This window comes from Durio zibethinus, chromosome 7, assembly GCF_047325235.1.
Source record: "Durio zibethinus cultivar Kanyao isolate XHJ-2024 chromosome 7, ASM4732523v1, whole genome shotgun sequence".
In the NCBI taxonomy this organism is placed as follows: domain Eukaryota; kingdom Viridiplantae; phylum Streptophyta; class Magnoliopsida; order Malvales; family Malvaceae; genus Durio; species Durio zibethinus.
The window spans coordinates 27,588,065-27,609,848 of record NC_143168.1 but is presented as its reverse complement, the minus strand read 5'-3'; the positions used below and the strand labels follow the sequence as shown (position 1 = coordinate 27,609,848).

The 21,784-nt window shown below is 33.0% G+C and overlaps 3 protein-coding genes across 9 annotated transcripts; 1 reads left to right on the top strand and 2 right to left on the bottom strand.

Annotated features, from left to right (window-relative positions):
- Positions 1–7: 7 nt before the first annotated feature.
- Positions 8–4,670, bottom strand: LOC111277293 (kinesin-like protein KIN-14S). Of its 2 annotated transcripts, none has more exons than XM_022863644.2 (12): positions 4,365–4,670; positions 4,226–4,276; positions 3,641–3,771; positions 3,449–3,533; positions 3,093–3,356; positions 2,715–2,994; positions 2,221–2,382; positions 1,851–2,066; positions 1,698–1,735; positions 1,351–1,514; positions 1,149–1,262; positions 8–970 (listed from the first exon to the last, which is right to left on the bottom strand). In XM_022863644.2, the coding sequence occupies exons 1-12, from the start codon at positions 4,402–4,404 to the stop codon at positions 212–214; spliced, it is 2,304 nt and encodes a 767-aa protein (XP_022719379.2). In that variant the 5' UTR covers positions 4,405–4,670; the 3' UTR covers positions 8–211. The 2 variants fall into 2 exon arrangements, with proteins under 2 accessions (XP_022719379.2, XP_022719380.2); XM_022863645.2 differs by having other exon boundaries at positions 1,387–1,514; positions 4,365–4,645.
- Positions 4,671–11,446: 6,776 nt separating this feature from the next.
- Positions 11,447–13,453, top strand: LOC111277634 (cyclin-P3-1-like). Of its 5 annotated transcripts, XM_089764161.1 has the most exons (5): positions 11,470–11,754; positions 11,853–11,893; positions 11,980–12,123; positions 12,245–12,657; positions 13,162–13,453. In XM_089764161.1, exons 4-5 carry the CDS (start codon positions 12,257–12,259, stop codon positions 13,451–13,453), a joined length of 693 nt encoding a protein of 230 aa, XP_089620287.1. In that variant the 5' UTR covers positions 11,470–11,754; positions 11,853–11,893; positions 11,980–12,123; positions 12,245–12,256. The 5 variants fall into 5 exon arrangements, with proteins under 5 accessions (XP_089620290.1, XP_089620287.1, XP_089620288.1 ...); XM_089764164.1 differs by having other exon boundaries at positions 11,447–11,754; positions 11,853–12,123; positions 13,151–13,276; XM_089764162.1 differs by lacking the exon at positions 11,853–11,893.
- LOC111277292 (mitochondrial Rho GTPase 1-like) lies at positions 13,437–21,426 on the bottom strand. 2 transcript variants are annotated; one of them, XM_022863642.2, is made up of 15 exons: positions 21,267–21,426; positions 20,860–21,079; positions 20,469–20,601; positions 18,488–18,637; positions 18,064–18,240; positions 17,595–17,849; positions 17,077–17,145; positions 16,895–16,950; positions 16,333–16,414; positions 15,801–16,012; positions 15,650–15,719; positions 15,079–15,191; positions 14,661–14,811; positions 14,231–14,417; positions 13,437–13,746 (listed from the first exon to the last, which is right to left on the bottom strand). In XM_022863642.2, the coding sequence occupies exons 2-15, from the start codon at positions 21,063–21,065 to the stop codon at positions 13,673–13,675; spliced, it is 1,935 nt and encodes a 644-aa protein (XP_022719377.1). In that variant the 5' UTR covers positions 21,066–21,079; positions 21,267–21,426; the 3' UTR covers positions 13,437–13,672. The 2 variants fall into 2 exon arrangements, with proteins under 2 accessions (XP_022719377.1, XP_022719378.1); XM_022863643.2 differs by lacking the exons at positions 20,469–20,601; positions 20,860–21,079; positions 21,267–21,426 and adding an exon at positions 19,239–19,629.
- Positions 21,427–21,784: the final 358 nt, after the last annotated feature.

The following is a 21,784-nucleotide window of genomic DNA, read 5'->3' as shown; positions in this document are numbered from 1 at the left end:
TAAACTGCAAGAATGTTGCCTTTTTGAAGGAGCTGGAAACCTGGAAAACATGGATACATGGTACAGTGTACACTACACAAATAATAGACCATATCATAGAAGAAAGAATGTTGTATGTCAGACTTTTGGTAATCTACTAATATGTGCAGCAGAGATGAAAATTTTAGCTGTTATTTAGGTATTGAGCATAAAAGACTCTGAAAGCAAGATTTCATTCCCTCTCAGCTGAAGGTCGTAAAGGCAACAGTGATGATTTTCTGTAACTTTGCATGCCTCTTAACTTGAGCGGACTCCACACCAACGATTTCCTTTGCAAAGCAACAACGGTTGGATGCCTAGGCTTCCATAAACCTGCCGGTTCAGGAGGACTCCCCATGAACTTGCTGCTGCTTCTCATGGCGGAAGGTGTTGTCTCTGATGGGTTCCTAAACTCTGGTAATGGAGAAAACAATCTTGAATATCTTGCCTTCCTGGGATCCCGCACTAATGATGGTCTATCCATTGTACCACCATTGTTGAAACCAAAAGCAGAGCTGCGGAGTGGTGTTGTCATGTGTGAATCTGGCCGGAGGTTAGCAATGGATACTCGCCTTTTAGGCTGAAGAACTTGTGTTGCAGTTGTTGGAGGTCTGACAGCAATGGAAGTACGCCTCGGTTTCAAAAGGTTTTTTGCGTTTGTTGGTGCCATCACAGTTTTGAAGTTGTTTTCTTTGTCATTTATTGCTGCCATGGACGTTCTAGTTGTCTTTTTGTTGGTGGGCATAGGTGATGCTGGGGGCATGAAATTGGTGATTCTTCTCAACGGTAACCTCAGTTTTGATGGACCCAGTGGTGGTTTTTTCTCCATTTTGGTCTTCTCTGCTGCCTGTTGAAGAGATGGTCTAGTAGAAGCAGCAGCAGCAAAAGCTCTGGTTTCCTGCTTTAATCTGGTTTTCCGTTCCTCTGCTAATTGATTTTCAAGGTCACGAACCTATCATCAAATACCAAAGAAGGAAATAAAACAAAACATCATGAAGAAAAAAATCAGATAGGAGATGGAACAGTTCATGCTCAGAAAAAGGCAACAAGCTGTCCCACTACCCAGCAAAGAAGCTGAGAGTAGTTATCATCTCAGAAAGAATTGCTTCGGCTTGTTTGGTAATAATTACCTTTTCTTGGAGACTTTTGCATATATGTTCTCTAGCAGCCAGTCTCAACTGCAAGGACTGTACATTATCCTGCAACTTCTTTGTTTCCTTCTCATCATGTTTTAACTTTTCTGCCTGTTAATCAATAACCAGAGGTCAAACAAATTGAATCAACCTGAAAAGTTGGAAGGAAAATTTTTTAAATTCCACCAATTTGCCATACCATTTGCTTATACTTGTAAAGTTCAGTGAAGTCCACCTGTTTGCGAGCAGGACCACTTTCAATCCCCCTGACTCGGCTAGCAAAATTCAATGAACAGAGGGTCTCCCCAAGGTCTGCAGTACTTGGGCTGATCTGTACAAACATCACGGTCTTGCAATCTCCTCCTGCATTTCGTGATTCAATTAGTAACACCCTCTGATAATGATACCTGATTATGATACCCATAAAGTTTGCAATTAGGCCCCTATAAATGAATATAGATCATTCATGGGCAATCTTTCCGGATCAACTAGCCCCTGGTATAGGGGATCAACTTCCAGTGATACCATGGTGAGACAAAAGCTTACCTAGAGAGCTCTGTAGTATATGTGTTAGCTTGGAGTTCCTGGTTTACCATGGAAAAGTAGAAAGAGTTAAAACCGTTAATGCTAGACATACATATTTTTGCGGTGTTGTGCACATGTGTTGTGTGTGTACGCAAACTAGAGAGAGGGAGAAACCTATAGGGAATATGGCCTGTTTTGGATGCAAGTGCAGAAATCACATCACCAAGCGCTGAGAGAGATTTATTTATAAACTGGGATTCCTTCAACCTTTCACCTTCGACTTCAATCTTTCCCACACGCTCACTGCCAGCCAAATCTACCAGCCACAGGTGACTCCTAGTCTTCTGGCCATTTATCAAATTAGTTCCCCTTACAGTTACACGCAACAAGCTGCAAAGAGACAATTTGGGTCATTATAGACTGGTAAAACAGAAATGCTAGGATGCACCATTGTTGGATAACAAAGTTTTCTGATTTAATTAGATCACAAAAAGTCTAGCCTCTTAAACATAATTCAGAAACAAAACAGAAAATAATATATTACCAGTGAGAACGGCTGCTTAATTCATTGGCATTGGTGGCTCCAACAGATCTGACCTGGCTTCCAGACTTTAGCAGCTCCCAGACTTCCTCTGTGCTGTAAACACGAGCTTCAACAAGTCCTGGAACTTCTTGTGTCCCTTCTGCTGCTTGCTTGATCTCCAACCTTTATCAACATAATGTAGGAATTCAATTAGGACTTAAACCCTCTAAAACTGGTGTTTCCTAAATTACATTTTACAAAACCCTTTAGTAAGAGATTGGTTAGAAATTATGAGGTTTATTTTATTTTCCAAAATCAATGGTGTCTTCTCAACAGATTGCCCATAAGAATAGTCAATGAAGTATGTGCCAATGGATTTCTTTCTTCATGAAGAGAAAAGTAATTAACTGGTGCTCAAGCTAGATAGAGATATAAGTGTGTTTTTTGCAACCATACTACAATAATTGGCCAACCATATAAAAAAAAAAAAAAAAAACCAACGTTAGAGGACTAACTTTTTAGTAGGCTGGTTGGAATTTTCTCCTAGTAGGTCCCTTATCTTTTCATTGTAAACCTCCATCATACTGACAAATAGCTCATATTTCATTACACCACACCTCTCTCCAGAAGCTCGAAACAACTCCTCCAATGTCCTGTAGTTAACTCCCCTATTTTCTGGTGTTCCCTCCATAGTAAATGTCTTCCCAGTTCCAGTTTGCCCATAGGCAAATATGCACACATTATAGCCATCCAATACAGAAATGACAATGGGTTTAGTTCGTGCAAATACAACCTCTGCATGATTAATAAAACACAGAATTAAAAATATTTATACTAAACTCGGTCAAGAGGACTCAGGTTATAGTAAACTGAGTCAATAGATCTTAGGTTACCTTGGCCATCCTCAGGCCTAAATACATGGTCAAACTTGAATTGCTTCTTGGAAGAATCAGAAGAAATAATCTGTAGCTCAGAATCCTGGGACGAGTCAAATTCAACAACAGAAGAGGACCCATTCGCAATTTCAACTTGGTTTAGTGGTCTACATCTGCAGAAGACCCTGATGTTTCCTTTAAGCTCAATCACTTCATTGTTAAGGCGCTTCCTCTCCGATGACTCATCTAGGTATTTCTTCTTCAGAAGTTCATATTCATTATCTATACCAAACAGGAAAAAGAAAAGCAATTCAAACCAAAATAAAAAACACAGATTCAATACGGTAGTTATATTCAATCTATTGGGTACTTACTGAGAAGCTGAAGAGTTCCTACAACTTCATGGCCAGGAAAAGACTTCACTTGATTAGACAGAATTTCATGCTCTTTCTTCAAATTCTATGACATTAAGTTATGAAAGTTACCAAGTCAAATTCTTAAAATAACACAAAGCTCATAAGAAAAAATTCTATTAATCAGAGAAACAATAACCTATTATGCTTTACCTGAACACTGTTACTCAAATTAATAACTTTCTGTAATATAGGAAGAGTTGGCCCCTGAGCAGGAGAAATTTCTTGATTCATGTTGGATGTACTATCCTCATCCATAGAATTGTTAGTCTCTTCTACTAGTTCTAAAGAAAGAGCCAAAAATCTTCACATTAGTATTCTGATTATACAAGTACATAAAAAGCATAAGTTTTGTTCCAAATATTAGCATTTGAAGCATACAAATGTACGAATAAATTAAAGAAAACAGAAGAATTACAACACAATTTCCAGGCAATACGAAGGGTTCATAGACCCTAATCAAGACTTCTAATCAATTGAAAAAAGCGCTTAAAATCAACTTAATGTATGCCACGTTTTCTAAGTTTTGAACTAAACAAGCAAGTCACAAGAATCAATCAATCATCAAAAAATTGCCTAACATGCATAATCCCAGTAAGAATTTTCTAGGGTTTCGAACATGTAAAAATATACCAAATCGCTAATTTCTTTTCCAATTTAGAGAAGATTTCTTCAAAATTTGCCTAAAATTTTCTTTAAAATAAAGAAAGGAAAAAAAAGAAAAAGAAAAGAACAAACCTGTGTCAAAGTTCGGATAAGGCCTTGACTCGCAAGTCTCCACCGTTTGATCTAAAAAATACGGATTCTTTTTTTAACAAATCAGAAATTTCGATAAGCAAAATTGAAGACGAAAAACAAAGAAAACGGAAGCGCTAACCTTTATCATGAACGATCTGATCGCAACTCCCCGAGGACATTTCCACCTTTTGATACAAAAACAAGAACTCGATTACAAGAAAAGAAAATTCGATGAGCAAAATTTATGATCCCAGAAGAGAAATTGAGAGATCAAAGAGACAAGATCGAGAAATTGGCGAGAGAGCTAAGAGAGTTTAAAGCGATAAACTGAAGCGTAGGGTTTTCCTTTTTGATTAGATTCAATTTTGAATTCAAATGGATGAATGTGAGCCGTTCGACTGACAGCTATTTCAAACGGCTATTTCATCTCTTTTAACGGAGCGTAAGCTCGGGTTTTTAAAGTTTGGATTCGGGTTGTTTTAACCCGATTAAATAACATGGAGCAATCTTTCTATTCCGGAAGAACTTTTTTTTATTAAAATTTCCTATTTCAGCCTAGATGGGTTTTTTAGATAATAAAAAAAAAAGTGAAAAATAACCAAGAACTTATCATAGATCTTTAAATACTTTATAATTATATAGTTCTCTCTTAAAATTTTACTGTTTTTTATGTAACTTAAAAACCCTTAAACCATGATTTTTAAGTAATTTTTAAAATCCTTAAATAAATGTAACCTTAATTTAGAATTATTAAATCTCAATTCATCGGATCAAATATCAAAAAAATAAAACTTTTTATAAATGAGGCTTTACAAAGAGTTAATGTCCTTAATGACTTTTAAATTATAATGAAATATTTAATATAATATTTGAACTTTAAAAATTTTTAATGTAATACTTAAATTATAAATATATTAATTAATATGATATTTATTTTTAATGTAAATAATTTCAAATGATAAAACGTGATGCATAAAAAACTTTTTAAGTATCAAATTGGTTAATATATTCATAATTTATATACAAAATTAAAAATTTTTAAAATTTAAGTAACATATTGAATATTCTATTATAATTTAAAAATTATTCTTAAAATTAATTATTTTATATAAGCAAATATCACCTTAAATTAAAAAAAATGCTATTACTTTACATTCTGAATTAGTATTTTGAAAAATAAAAAATAATGTCTTAGTCTCATTTTCTTCATCTATCTTTTTTTTTTTTTTGGATATCCCAAAATTATGTTTTATGTTTTTAATATCTAAAAATCTTATTGTTTTTATATTTTAAAAATATTTTTTATGATTTTTTTTACTTTTTGACATTGAAAATCATGAAATTTTAATTTGTATAAAAAATTTTAAAATTTAATATTAAATATATTAAATGCATTAAAATTATTTTTTTTTTAAATTTCATAAAAATTAATATATGACAAATATTTTAAGATTGAAGGAATATATAATTACATATGTTAAAATTAAATTAAAGTAATTAAAAACTAATAATAGAGACAAACTTATAACAAAAAAAAATTTACATAGTGCTATCTAAGAAAAAAAAAACATGAAATAATCCTTAAAGTATTAAGTGCGGCAATCTAAACAGACTTATACGTACAATGATGAAAGAAAATCTTATAGAACAAATCTTTAAAATTGTAAGAGGCCAGGTAACTCTTGGTATTGTTGGCTCAAATGAGACTTTCTAGTGGCCATCTCAGTCACCACACAGCCAACACTTTATGTTATACCCCAGATCAAATGATAATTAGATTAGACTATTACTAAAATTTATTAAGTTAATTAAAAAGTTAATTACTAAAAAAAAGTGACTGAATGTTTTATTAGAGAAAAACTTAATATTGTAAAATAAAAAAGAAAATATGAGTTTTTTTTTCTTATTTTTCTTAGGATTAAAGAGTATAAAAAAATTAAGTACAAGATTCAAAATTGAAAACTATAATCGAGTTAAACTCTTAAAAGTGAGTATATGCCATCTTTTTATTTAAGAGATATGCTATATTGGTTACTATTATTTAGAGTTGAAGTTCTAAGCGAAAAATCAAGAAAAATTATAAAATATTTCATTAATCTTCATGATCTATTTAGGTAAATTATTGGACTTTGTTTATTTCATGTTCTTAAGATTTATTGATGATTATTGAATGGAGTTTAAAAGTTAAAAGTGAGGATTTGAGTTTTTAAAAATTGAAGGAGAAGTTATGTTTTTGGATAAGACTCTATAATTTGCAACAGTAAATTAAAATAAAATTTTGTATTAATGGATAGATTATTACTATAAGTATTATATATTGTTGGAAAGTTTGTTGAATCTACTTTCTAATGAAATAAATAGAAGTCAAATTTGAGTTTTTTATGGAGAGTTATTTAATTTTTATTTAAGGATATGCATGCTATAAGGTAGTAGCATTAGGGTTGAATTTCAAAAATTATTTTAATTTTTATACAAGGATTTACAGATTCAACCATATATGTTTGGAAAGTTTATTAAGTTTTCTTTCCACCGAAACAAGTGGAATTGAATTTGAAGTTTCTTATGAATTAATATGTAATTTTTATTAGAAGATATATAGGCTGTCTAGTAGTAGCATATGACGTAGATTTCAAAAATTATTATAATTAATCCACAAGAAATTACGAAGTGGGTCATATATGGTTAGAAAGCTTATCAAATCTAATTTCTAATGCATTAAAGAGATCTTAATTCTGAGTTGGATATCTTGATGGTTGTTTTAATGAAATGAGCTCAAGCTATCAATATTAATTAATTGAGTTAACCCTTGTTTAACTTAATTATTTTTTGTATCATTGGTCTTGAAATAGGTTGATTAATTTTTATTATATTGAAATTATCTTGAATAGATCATTAATTATTTTGAGAGAAAAACTAAGTGGTGAAATCAAAAGGAGGTAAGTAAACTCTCATACACTTTACTTGTTTTTAAATATATATATGTATGTTTTTAAATGAATAAACGTTTTATTTCTTTATTTTCGATATATGAAAATAGAATTAAGCATATGATTATTTTGTGTTTTTACTGTATAAATGATGGATCATGCTGATGAATGAAATGAAAAAATAATTTATGCTTAAGGAACGATTTTATGATAATTACGTTTTTATATCTCTGATAAGTGGAATCATCGACACCATAACTAATTTTATGACCATGGCTAACAGGTTATAGTAGTTAACATAGCCATGATCATACAACATTGTTAATGGATTATAGTAGTTAGCGTAAGGTTTTGGTTAGCGGATTATAATAGTTAACAATGATCATGATAATGAAATTATCGATATGATTAATGTCATAGATTATAGTAGTGACCGTAACTAACGATAAACTAATGATAATGATAATTTATAATAACGATGATGATGATTTTTTAAAAATTGATCCATGATTTATATATGGAGATGATTTATAATGATTTTCAAATATTGATTAATGATTTGTTTGATTACGATATTTGAATAACATCATATTTGTAATTATTTATGAATTGACATATTTTGTTATTGATTTATAATTTATAAAATTTTTGATAAAATGATGATTTTTGAAATGTTTTAACATTATGATTTAACGAATGTCTTGAATGATCTATATGTATATATGAAAACAATACTTAATCTAGTAAAGTGTGTGAGCCTATACTTACTGAGCTATGATTTACTTATTTTCTTTTTATTTTTTTTTTACAGATGAGTAAATGATAAATTTGCTTAGTTTTATGAAAAGCTAGAAAATTGGTTTGAAAAAATTACTCGAACATTGGAGATGATGTTAGCCAATGAGATATTATGAAACGATTTTATATTTTTATATGGTTTATATTTGGATATATAAAAATATATCATTAGTTGAAATAAATATATAAATTTTATTTAACAAATTATATCAATTTATTAAAAAATTTTAAAATAATTAAAAATAATTATATTATTTTAATTTTTTTTTTTAAGATAACATGATCATATTACATTTTAATCTCCAAACATAACACTTTATATATAAGCAAAACTAGAAAATTACATCCATAAAATATCGGTAATTTTGGTACATGAATATACTATAAATAACTAATCGCATATCAATCATTACATTCTACGGAGACCCACTGTACATGCTGCAACTATAGCTGATTAATAATTATAGAGTACATGCAGAAACTAGCAAAAGATAGCCCTAATATCATTTAAAAGCTTCAAGGACCTCATAGATGTAACGTAATCAAATTCACTGAAAGCCATGTCAAAGAGAAGTGGCAAACATCTAAACAATTAGATTTTTGTAGCGATCTAGTTATTCCTACAAACAATGCGCTGTCTGCCACATGACTTCAGAAACAATTCAATACGAAGTACCCTCGTGGACTTGGCCCCAGAAACAGAAGTTTGTAAAAACACCATTAGAATAAAGGCAAAAATCTCTGAAAATGGAAAGTAATGTCCCAGTAAAAAAAGGCAATACGCTTAATCAATTCAATCATATGCAGAACAGTGCAGTCATCACTCACAACAATGTTTGGATGTGAAAGATTATTGACAAGCATCATTTCTTTCTCAAGCTTCCTGGCATGAGCGTACTTACATAAGAATAAGCGAATCGAGGTGAGTCATGTTATGACAATTCCTCGTTAACTTCACAACCAGCCAAATTAATACCAATTATCATAAGTTGTAATAATATCGAAAATAAAAATTATAAAAAAATCAGGAAAAGAATAAGAATCTTGATAACTATTGGAGTACAGAAAAGCTTCCCTACAATCCAACACAATAGCTATTATAAACCTAATCCACAAATATGGGTCCAAACAACAAAATATAAATAGAAAATTAATGGGAAAAGCCCGTTGCCTTTCTTCTTTCATTTTCTATTTTTTTGTTCTTCTTGGCTTTCTTGCTTTATGCTTTCTTGTTCATCTCCTCAGCTTTCTTGGCCTTCTTCTTGGGTTTCTCAGCCTTTTTTTGTTGTTCTTTTCTTGTTGTACCTTCTTTTTTGCGATCTCGGTTACTTCTTTTTTCCCTTTCTCTCTTGCACACAGTAGGATTATGAGCAAAAAACTCAGTGACACTATTGAATGTTTTATTAGATGTGGGACAAATCTTATTTCTTCCTATACTTTGTTTTTTCCGTCTGTTATAGTTGATTTGGAGAATGAGAGAATGGGTTGGGTAGATGTAGAGATATAGAAGTAATGTTAGCGCAATACATGTGAATATCTCTGTTTTGAATGTTAGTTAAATGTGTTACATATGTTAAAACGTAATTAACTAAATAAGTTGGATTAGTTATGGGTGATTAGTTTGTAGCGTGAATGGCTTGGATACAGACATTTTCTTTTTCTTCATCTTGGTTTTCAAAATCAACGGTTTGGACACAGATATTTTCTTCATCTTCATCTTAGTCCCCAAAATCAAGGGTTTGGGTATATACATTTTCTTGTTTTACATTTTAGTCCCAAAATCAACGACTTTAGATACAAAAATTTTCTTCTTCATCTTCCCACTTATATATTTTCCTTAAAAAAAAAAACATTAACAGCATACTCTTCACCAATTTAAGTTTTTAAATTACTAAGCACTTGTATTGCTAAACTGTTGCATCAATAGCTGAGATTAAGCCAAGTGAATGACTATCTTAAAGTGCAAGATTACATGAAAATTATATCAGAGTCCTAACTCCACTTCCTTATATCTAAGAAAATTGAGTAATTATATTAATTAATTAAATTATGATTTGTGCGATTTATAGATTAAATTTATCTATTTAAATTTGTGTGAACGCGTAAATCAATATTATTTAATTTACTTGCCTTAATGTATATATAAAATACAAATCCTAATAAGATTAAAATTTTTTAATTAAAAATTGTTAAAATTCAAAATACAAGATAAATAAATATTTGAGGAAGAATTCTCTATCCCCACAAGATCAACAAACAGGAGCAAGAAGTGACCAAAAGTCTCAGCTGCTTCCAAGCTGCGTAGATCATTTTCGCCTTCTGGATTTGATAACAGATGGTGTGCTCCATTGACGAGAAGAAAAGGTTTGCAAAAAAGTGATGGACTGATGAGGGGACTGAAACAATTTCCAGTTGACTTTCTTTTAATTTGGTTTTTAAATTAGATAAATAAATTAATTAAATTTCATGTTTGATCCAATTCGAGCTAAACCTTTCAAAAAAATTTTATTTAATTTAAAAAACCCCAAACCATGAGTTTAGATTTTCAAGTAATTTTTAATTTCTTAATTCGAATGTAACCTTAATTTAGAATTATTAAATCTAAATTCACCATTTCAAATTAAAAAAAAAAAACTCCTTATGAGTGATGATTTTATAGAAGCAACTATCACTTTAAATTTTTGTAAAAAAAAAAAAAAAAAGTTACTACTACTTTACATTTAGAATTAGTATTTTGAAAAAAAAAAATTAATCACATGTGTTAGAATTAAACTGAAAGTAATTCGAAGTTAATAATAAAGACAAGCACAAAAAAAAAAAAAAAAAACGTTTATCACAGTATCAAATAACAAAAAAAAAATCATGAACAAAATAAATTATAGTATTCCCTTGAAGAATTTGGCACCCTTTTCATTGAACAAGATTTGTACTGTCTAGGATGTGTTACAACAATCTTCCAATGTTCATCAGGGTGCCTAAGATTCCTAGGAATCCATCTCCATTTCTTTCTCCTCCAATTCATGTGCACATTCAACCAACAATATTGCTGCAATTTCTCAGGCATTGCATCACAAACTTGCCACCATTTCTCGTGAGCTTTATCACTAGCAAAAATTTGTGTTTCTTTAATGTCCCAATTACAATCATAATCCCTGTAACACATCCACGGCTTCAACCCCAGATAATGTATTGCAGAAACCAATGCCATTCCTTATCTCAAAGGCCGACTGAGGAATTTGGGATCTTACATCATCCCAAATTTGAATACATATTCACTTCCTATTGAGAGCAAATGGTGTGAATTAAAAGAAAAGAAAATGGCCACCATGAAAGGTTCCAACATTTTGAGGACTATAAAAAATTTCCAATTAAGATATGATTACAATTTGGCAATCACTTTCGTCCTTTTAGGTCTATAATGAATCAAGGGTCCTTCAATTTGGTTGGATCATGACCAACAAAGAGAATTTTTAAGTTCACAAATTTGGAATATCATTATTACCAATTGGAGCAAATGCTACTTCAATTAAGTTCAAGAAAGGCGTTTATGTTGCTCTTTTTTCTGTCACTTTGTTTAGTGGAATCTTACTAGAAAAGAACTAAGACATTAGATATTAGTTGATTCACTTTGTCATTAAATTCTACTTCAAATCAACTGACCATGAAACATAAAAGTGAGTATCTAGTTCGCAGGTTTTGTCATTGTTCTAACTCAAGGAGAAGGGACTTCTGTTGGAACAAATTGACACATTCATTGAATTTATCAGATTCCGAAATTGTGAGATCAGAAGTTAAATTCATCAGGTCCAATTTCTAAACCTTTAATCTTCCTTCTGCTGCTGCTTCTTCAACAGTTTTATAGCTTCCTGAGATGTGATGGATGGTGGAAACTTTGGTTTCAGGATTGGTTTATTCCCTGCATCAACCAGGAGACTCTTTTAGTGTAAATTTGCAAGGAAAACTTGGGTGCTCTGCCTTGCTCTTTTTCCTTCTAATCAGCATATGTTTCCTTTTCTTCTTCTGCCGCAGATATACTTCCCATGCCGCTACTATACTATTCCTGGGTGCTTCTGGTCTCTGAGGAAAAGGATGATTCAAAGGCCTGAATAATAGCAAACCCGATCTTGCCCACCAGGAATGAAGTTCTTTAATTTATTTCCGAATTATTGTTAAGTATGTTCCTTCGTTACCTTTCCTGAAAGAAAAGAACAAAACTAATAAAACTACAAACAAAATCTCACAAAAATAAAGCTGAGATGAACCATAAGCTTATCTCCATTTGTTCAATTTGCAGCTTTGATTAAAAATGGCAACATCGATGGGTAAAGGCAAGGCAGTTGAGTCTGATCCTTATATTGCTTTAGGATTAGATGAGTCTGGTAATTGGGTTCCTGGAGCTCCCAGAGTTTTGTCACTTCTGTCTTCTGTTCTTGAAAGGTCCATTCAAAGGAATGAAAAATTACTCCAAGGATCGAAAAGGAAGGATGTTGTTACCATATTCCATGGTTCAAAGCCACCTGCCTTGAGCATTGGACAGTATATCGAACGCATCTTCAAGTACTGTAAATGCAGCAATTCTTGCTTTGTTGTTGCCATCATATATATTGACAGATTCCTGCAACGAATGGATGCTTACCTTACTTCACTCAACGTGCATCGTCTCCTGATTACAAGTGTTATGGTGGCTGCAAAATTTATGGATGACCAGTAAGTGAAGTTACTAGAATAAAACATGTTTCCATTTCTTAGGCTTCTGTCTCTGATGTTTTCTAATGTATTGAATTCTATCTAAACATGAAATTTTATTTTCCTTTCATGTCTTTTGGTTGTTCTCAGGTCTTAATTTTATAGAAAATAATCAGTTGGTTGCTTGCAAACTGCAATACCCTTGTTTCATCATCACTTTTAACTTTGTAACATGGGGTTTCTGTAATCTACAATTATGTCTTTCTAGGTTTCTTTTCCTCATCATCAATTTAATACATTTTCTCATTTCTTGACCAAAACTATCCGAGTATTTGATGATTTTTCCCGTATAAATATTAATATTTACTGAGATTGAACCTGAGACATCAAAATTCCCAAACCTAATACTGATCATTGAGACAAGGTCTCATTGGTAATTTAACAGCTTAACTTAATTAATCTATGATTTTTTTAGTTTTTTTTACTGTCAAATTGTGTTTACCCAATGATTCAGGCTGTGTGCAGGTGTTATAACAATGCATATTACGCCAAAGTGGGAGGAGTTAGCACAGAAGAAATGAACGGATTGGAGATGAAATTCTTATTCAGTTTGGATTTTAGACTTCATGTCACAACCGAGGTCTTCAATAAGTATTGCTTGAAGATGGAAAGAGAAGGTGATGTAGGCTACCAAACCGATCAGAAAATTCATGGCTACCGGCCGAATAAAGATGACCGCAAACTGCCCGTCATGGAGGCAGAGACCACCACACAACAAAACAATAAGCATTGCAACAAAATGATGAAAAATCTGTAGCAAAATTTTTTATTGCACAATCCTTGCACGATAACTCTGTTCAATCATTTTCTCTCTTAGAATGACAGTACGCTCTTGCAGTTTCTTTCTTTTCTACAGACAAGGATTTTCAATATAACCCAGAAAAGTGGGTCGCTGAAATTTGATAAAGCATGACACAGTTGTTTCTAAGAAAGCAAAACCATATTAGTGTCTCAAAGATCGGAAATTCTTCATCCCTCAACTGGAGGCACTTTTCCTTGCAGCATATATGCGATAAGCTGCCAATCCAACAATGGCCACAGCAGCTCCAACTGCAAAACATTGAAAATGATCAACAGTTCTGGCACAGTGACCATTAATAAAAATAAAGAGGGAAGTTCCAAGAATGGAAACTGAAAAAAGAAAGAGCAGTGACATGCAAATCAAAGCAACTTTGAAGCGATACAAGTAGTATACTAGTACCATCTCCAAGAAAAGCACGGCATCCCTTCAAAGGAATAGCATGCCAAAGTGACTTAATAAATAAATCCAATATAGGCTTAAACAGAATCATAACTAGATCTTGTCAAGGATTAAAGGGCACACATTGTATGCAAGTAGACAAAGGCAAAGACAGGCACATTAGTAATTACTCCCGCCCTCATGGCAGGGAGAGAATGAGAAAATTAAAAGATGTGCATGGCAACAAGTCATCAGAAAATCTATTCTAACCATAGTAAACAATATTTTAAAGAACCCCATGCTTCAAGTGCATTGAGAATAAAACAGTTGTTGGATGCTGGACTATCAGCATACCTGAAACAAACATGAGAGATCGGTTTATGAGCCGATGGTACTGCTTCCGGCTTCTCCCAGCCTCAGTTTCAGGAATGCTCAAGTGAGGATGCTCAGCTGCATTTACTATCCTTCCGAATATGTTATTGAAATCACTCAATTTTGAGCTGATAGGTATAGGTGCCTCTATCCCCATATCCTGGCTAACCTGCAAAAGCAAATTTACACCAAAATACATTTCCACTCCAGTTCTTCAAGATGAAAATTCTGAAGGACTTGTTCTACAATTATCCTATTGCAGTGAGACCAACAGTGACATGAACAAACACAGTACCTCTTCAAGGACTTGAACAAAAAAATTTTGCATTTTATGACTCCTCTAAGACATTCTACCTATTCACTTAACCATGAAAGAAAATTGAATTATTAAAAAAAAACTAAAGAACAATACCCTGGTAGAATCCTGTATTGCCATTGGAAATGAATCCAGATCATCTTTAGCAGCAACAATGAGGCATGGCACCTCATAACCAGTGTCTTCACCATGACCAGCGACATCCACCAGCAATTCAGCTGCTCTCTTCCATGAAGACTCATCAGAACTGCAAAGGCCAGACAATCATGACATGGCACTTAGCAAAAGAAACAAATAGCATGTGCATATGCATCTAAATAAATTTTTACAAAATTCAACAATGGAACAAAAATATATATTATCTTTAGTTGCCACAAAAAACAGTACATTCCAAGCACATGAGAGAGCAACCTTTTGCACAAATATGATCACATAACTGAAAATGTTTAACTAGCAATAGAAGATACCCCTGAATTCAAAATCCTATTTCAAAATAATCATGCTCTTGATTTACCTGTCATGAACAAATACTGCTATGTCACAGGCAGCCAATGACTCTTTACCAGACAGCAGTTTTGCAACTCCATCTTCAGGGATTTCTCGCAAGACTAGAGTTTTTTTTATTCCCTACAAATGAAAAAAAAAAAATACACTAAGCCCAAGAGCTGAAATGTCAACACATCAAAGCAACACCAAAGTTAACTGAAGCTCAAATCTTATCAACCTAGATATATATAGTGATTGCTATTATAACAAAATGCTCAAAAGGATATGCCAAGGAAACGATAAGTTTTACGTGCAAAAGTTCCAAAAAGGAATTGTGTTGACAGTTCTTCATCTCAAAGAAAGTACAGTCTTCAAATACTATTTCACCTGAACCTTATTCAACATCTTTCTAGTATATCCATGACATATGGTCTAGACTCCAGAACAGCAAGAAATGCAAACACATGAAAGTCCAAGTCACTTCTGCTGCAATCCCCAATCCCCCAAAATGACAAGAAAGTAGATCCCTGTGTTTTGAGGTGGGGGCTAGCTTTCAATATACAATCAAAAGACATGGTGTATAATTTAATGGCACTCACCCCAGGTAGTTCCACAGCATTCACAGCGTATTGCACATCAGTAGTTGGAGAATATGAATCAGAATAGGGCCTACATTACAGTAGATAAAGTTTAAAAAAGAAATTGGGGAAAAGAAAATTAGCTATCAGGAAAAGAAATTCTAATGAATACCTGCCAAGAAAAGAATTCATTAATGTGGATTTCCCAGCATTCGCTGGACCAAAAACAAAGCACTGGAAAACATTTCTTTCTGATTGTTGCTTCTTTCGATCTAGACGCCTTCTCCTACTGACGCGGATGGCAGAGGAAGGATCACCAGGATATCCAATGCATATCAAATACTCCAAGCTACAAGCTGGGTCTAGGAGTGTCATAAGGGCCCACTGAAGCATACAACATAACTCATAACTTATGAGCACAGGCTGATCTATAATAGCAAAAATATGCAGTGACGATCCACATGTATGCAATAAAAAGTGCAGTACTACATTTTCATAAGCAGCCACAAATGTTTACAAAGGTGCTATTCATTATTCCCATAATCCGTTAATGGTTGGACTGTAAAACTCCAAACAAGGGCATGTCTGAGGTCTTCATAAGCCAATATGTGTAAAAGTTTCTTGTGACTTACAACGAGTTAATTATAATTAGATTAAACAAAGTATGGTATTCCCAATTTCAAGAGAGAGAAAACCATGAATACCTCTGACAAAAATGCATCAAGTGATAGCCCTCCCAATGCAGTTTTTTCTGCAGCATCCTTATATGGAGCATCACTCCAGGGACTGAAGTTAAACAGAAAAATGTCAAGCATTATCCACAACAATGTCGCATTAGCAACTTATAATAATAGAGATCATCTATATGTGCAAATTTTATAGTTACATGCAGCTTATTACAACAGTTTTTTCAAAATAAAAATCCCTCTTTTTCAGTAGGTGAAGATTTTTTTACTAGTCTTTTTAATCAGCAGCAGCCTGTTATCCTGCTTTTTTGGGGACCAAAAACTGGTATGCTCCCACCCACCCCAACCCATCTCAGAGAAAATAAAAAAGGGGAAAAAGTTGAGACAGAAAAGACATCCTGTCCTTTAAATTTGCTTTCTCAATAGGGAACAAATAGCAATTTAGCAAAAGAAATTGACCTAATATTTTTCAAATTGGGAACCATAATACCTTCAGAACTTTCTCAATAGGGAACAAATTGCAATTTAGCAAAAGAAATTGACCTAATATATTTCCAATTGGGAACGGGAACCATAATACCTTTCTGGAGCAGTTGAAAAAACATCCTCAACTTCTATAGGCCGAAGGTTATTGTCCTGAAAAGAATAATATTCCAATTGTTAGAACTTCAAAAACTTTAAGAACAAGTTAAGCGTAGACTGGACAATGGAAATGGCAAGGAATATCAAATTAAAATAAATGCGGAAAAGACTAAGACATACTAAGTCACTGTCAAACAATTCATAGATTCCCTTCAGGAATTCAATAGCTTCATTTGTCAGCTCCACACTCTACATAAATGACAACAGAGCAAAGGAAAGCGTCATAATCAAAAGTTTAAATATGAAACAGTTGAGCATATATTATGAAAACATAGTATATTTATAAAAAAAAAAAAAGTATATTATGCCAATTTGAACAGGACAATTCATAACTCGTCTAATATCAGCCAATTTAGGCACTGTTCATCTTAAAACACAGATAGGCATTCCGTTGGCAACTGAATATAGAATTAATACGAATATTCATATCCAAACTCAGTGTTCATAAACAATTCAGCCCATAGCAGACAGAATTATAACCAATTCTTACTAATGACATATGGAAAATATTGCATGCAAACAATGATGTGTCAGACTATGCTAGTTGAAAATGAACAGCAAAGGAGTAACAGCTAGCTTTAAATGCTTATTTCAGTGCTTTCATAAAAAAGAGAATGTTTATTTCAATGAAGCATTACCTGATCAGGAGCTCGTTTAAATGAAGAATATGGAATTAGATCATCTGAAAGTTTGATATCATTGTCATATCCAAACTTTCTCAGGACAGTCCATGTTGTCTCAAGGCGTCCTTTTTCTATGAATAGTGCATGAAGAAATAGAAAACCAGTCAATGTAAGACCACGTTCATTTACTCCTTCAATCAACTTATCTTGCACAACCCGTTTCACACCAACTATTTCTGAAGGTTGTAATGGAGCATTGAAACATTTGACCTGTTTTGCAACAAATTATTAGATTATTCAACATCCACAAGCACAAGATATCTTAAGTTAACACTGAAAAAAGCTTGTTTCAAGTTTAAAAATATCAGCATTCCATAATCAAGCAGTGAATATGACAATCCTCATTCATGAAACAGTCAACCATCTCCCTACCTCATCCCAACCACCTCCAAAAGACTAACAAATCAAGGAACAGATGAGGAACCTGAAAATCGTTCAATTCTGCATCGCTAAGAGCACCATCCCTGTCATGATCACAGAGAATAAAAATTCTCTTCAAGGCTCTAACACACCGTGGCTTCAGAGTTTGTGATTCCTGATCAAATAATGGGCCTGTTGGATGAAGCACTGCCTTTTGTGCATAGTAGAAGACCTCAGGGATCTACCAAAAAGGAGATACTTTAAAAGTTCAATTTCTAAATGTATCAATGTGTTCTACAAATATCAATTAGTGTCATACAACTAACCACAATGATGCTAATTGTCACATACGTGCAAATAAGATCCAAATACATTCCAGAAGCAAAAAACAGGAAGCGGTGCTAAAACAATCTACATTTTATCAGCATGATTATAGCATTTGCATTTCATATTAAACTCGAAAAGAAACAAAGGTCCTAGATCAATACCTGAATTTGTTTATATGCTGAACACTCAATACAAGTTTCAATCTCCCGAAACTGTTGCATTATCGGTGACATCACCTGTTCCAAGCTCACTTGCTGTTGGTCATCTCTTAAATCCAGCTTACAGCCTACTACTATGACAGGCACCTTCACCTGCTCATCAAAAGTTTACCTCAGTTTCTGCAAAAAGTAGATTCATGAAAGAAAAACTACTCTACATGATCTACAAAGAGCAAAGGTAATGTTGAAATCTTGAGTGAGCCAATTAGCTGCCAAAAGCAGATTTAAGTTGCCTAGACACAGGCTCAAACACTGGAAAATTGAAAATGTAACAACATCAAAAGTTATATTCTGTGAACTTTTCCTTATATTCATAAGTTCATTTTCCTCATACCCATGTCAACCTTGTAGAGTTAGATACAGGGTTTCAAATAGGGCCGGCATTGCGATGTAGAAGCTGCTATTTAGTGGTAGCAGCACCCTTCGCCACCACTATTCACCCGCAATGGGTTTGTGAACAGCAATCACACTCTTAGCAGAGCTTTGCGGCTGCAAATAGCAGCATAACAGCCAATAGCGGTTGTAACAGAATGTTACAGCCGCTTTCCATATTTCCCAAATCAAATCACACAATAAACAAAATCAAACCAAAAAAGAAAACCCACCCTAACTTCAAACAATTAAGTCAAAATCCAACAAATTTAAGCCTCAATGAAACTAAAAATGAAATTAATTCATGGTAAAAAACAAATACCCATTTTTTGAAATTTGAGTTGCGGATCATTTGAAGAAAGAGCTCTCAGCTAGCCTCCACACCCATCAACTTTAGGCTACGCTCTGTGTTTTCTTCTCCAATTTTGACTCTTGAGAGGGATAGATAAATGAGACATGGCAGTTTAAAATCTCTTGGAGAGAGGCAGTGAGGATCTGAGTAAGAGAGGGTGATTGGTTGTGTTTGGTAATTCTGTTGCAAGATGGGGAAGAAAAGTAGAGACAGAGGAGGAGCGAGAAACAGAGGAAAATGAGATGGGGATTTGAAAGGCTGAAGACCATCCTCTACTATTGGCGAGAAGAGAAGAAAATGGGTTTGGAATTTACAAAAAGTAAATATGGATACGAAATAAATATTTGGGAAATTTTTAGTGATTTAAATGAAATTTTAAGAGGGATGTTAGCTCTTAATTAGTTAATTTATTTTTTTATAATTTAATACATGTACAATCATTTAATCTAAAAGAATTGATTTTATTATATACTTTTGATATTATTAAGCTTATTGTTAATTGAAATTTTTTGTAAGTTTGCTTATGGTTATGTTGCTAACTATTAGATTATTTTTGTTAATTAATTATTTAAAATGTTGCACTTGTGTATTTGATTTAATGGTAAAATACAAGTACCTATGTTCAGGGAATTACATTTTAATCCCTTACCCTGATAATTATATCTTATGACAGAAAAATTAAAGTTCATCATTGTTCTTCCTAATAAGATTAAATATGTATTTATAACATTCATGTCCATAAAATTCATGAATATATTAACGAACATGTTACATATACTTATTAATTTATGAGTTGTAACTAAAAATTTTATTTTAACATATAAATGAAAGAATTAAAATGTCATAAATTACTTTAAATATCATAACTAAATGTTATTATGATTATAATAATTATTTAGTTCATTTTACAATAAGTTGTGTAAAATAGAAAAAAATTCATAATCACAATGAACGCAACTACCGTTATTTTAACAGTTACGTCCATAACCGCAATAAATGTGACGCAACCAAAAACATAGCCGTGAATGCAATTTAAATCCCTGTTTGATACAAGTCCAACACAAGAACATGAAGTAGAATTAAGAGCTGGAAGAACATAGTTAAGACGTTTTTAACTACTTAACTTCCACTTACCATATTTTCCATCAAAAGAACAAACTAGCACAATACATGAATACAAATGCAAGTTAAGATAGAAACCTCTAATTGGCGAAGTTCCGGAAGCCAGAAAGTACTCAATCTATTAAGAGTTTCAGGCTGATCACATGCATAAGTAAGCACAACGGCATCCGCTCCCTTCAGCTCTTCTGCTAGTTTACCTCTATCCTCCGAACTAACAAAATCCAACAAAAAAAAAAAAGCCAAGAATCAAAAAGAATAAGAAATTATCTTATCACATTCTACTTCTTTATTCCGTTAAAATCTTATCACATTCTGCTTCTTTATTCCGTTAAACTAAGTCCAGGTTAAGTCGCAGCTAAAGCTATTGCATGAAACGTTAAGGCTCCAAATAACACTAGATATCGCGTCAAATATTTACAAAAAAAAAAAAAATTTGAAGTAATAAAAAGAGTAATGAATAGAAATATACTTGGCGGAGGAGTCGATGATAGTGATTGGGACACGGTCGGGGTAAAAATCTTCCGGCAACCGAGTAGGCGGCAACAACCGGGGCACATTCGTCGGGAAAGTGTCGGCGGCGGCCGTTACAATCAAGCTCGACTTTCCAGTGCCTCGGTCTCCGGCCACCACGATTCGAACCCCGGTCTTCCCTTCCGGTTTCGAAGATTTAGCCATTGAAAAATTAAAAACTACAAAAAAAGCAAGTACATAAATAAGCCAATGAATAAACCTAATTGATTGGTGATTTAAGAAAGTGATGTGGAAAAAGCTAAGGTGCAGTGTCAAAAACGTAAATAAAAAAATTTGTGTTTTGGATTTGAGAAACAAGAAATGAAGGTAAGTGGTAAGGGAGGAGTGCCATGGAAGGTAAATAACCTGAAGATTGAGGTGGACAAGAGAGTGAGAGGTCTTTAGTTTTGGTCACGAAGAGAGGCCGCCGAAAACCCTAGGAAGCGGCGGCGGAGGCGGTGGGCGCTCTTTTTGGGAAAGCTTAAGAAGTTTCCCGGACTCAAAAATAAGATGTTTAAATTTTTGTTTTTCAATTTAATTTGTCTTCGTTTGGAATCTAAAGAGCCGTTTTTTTGCTGGGACGATCGTGGCCGTTGATTCTAAACGGAAACTGGACGGCCAAGATTTTTACTTGGACCAGAATTAAACAAAAGAAAAATCGATTCTCCATGTTGGTTTTTTTTAATTTTTTTAGTTTGAAGGAAAATCCAAAAATATTCAATTCTCATTTGCTACCTTTGTTTTTTCCTTTTTTATAAATTATGTAGCATTAAACGATTTTTATTTTTATATGTAATTGGTATTTTAATATTAGTATTAGTACATATGTTCAATCAGCTGTTTTTGTTTTTTATTTTTACTTTGTAGTAATTTTTTATAAATAA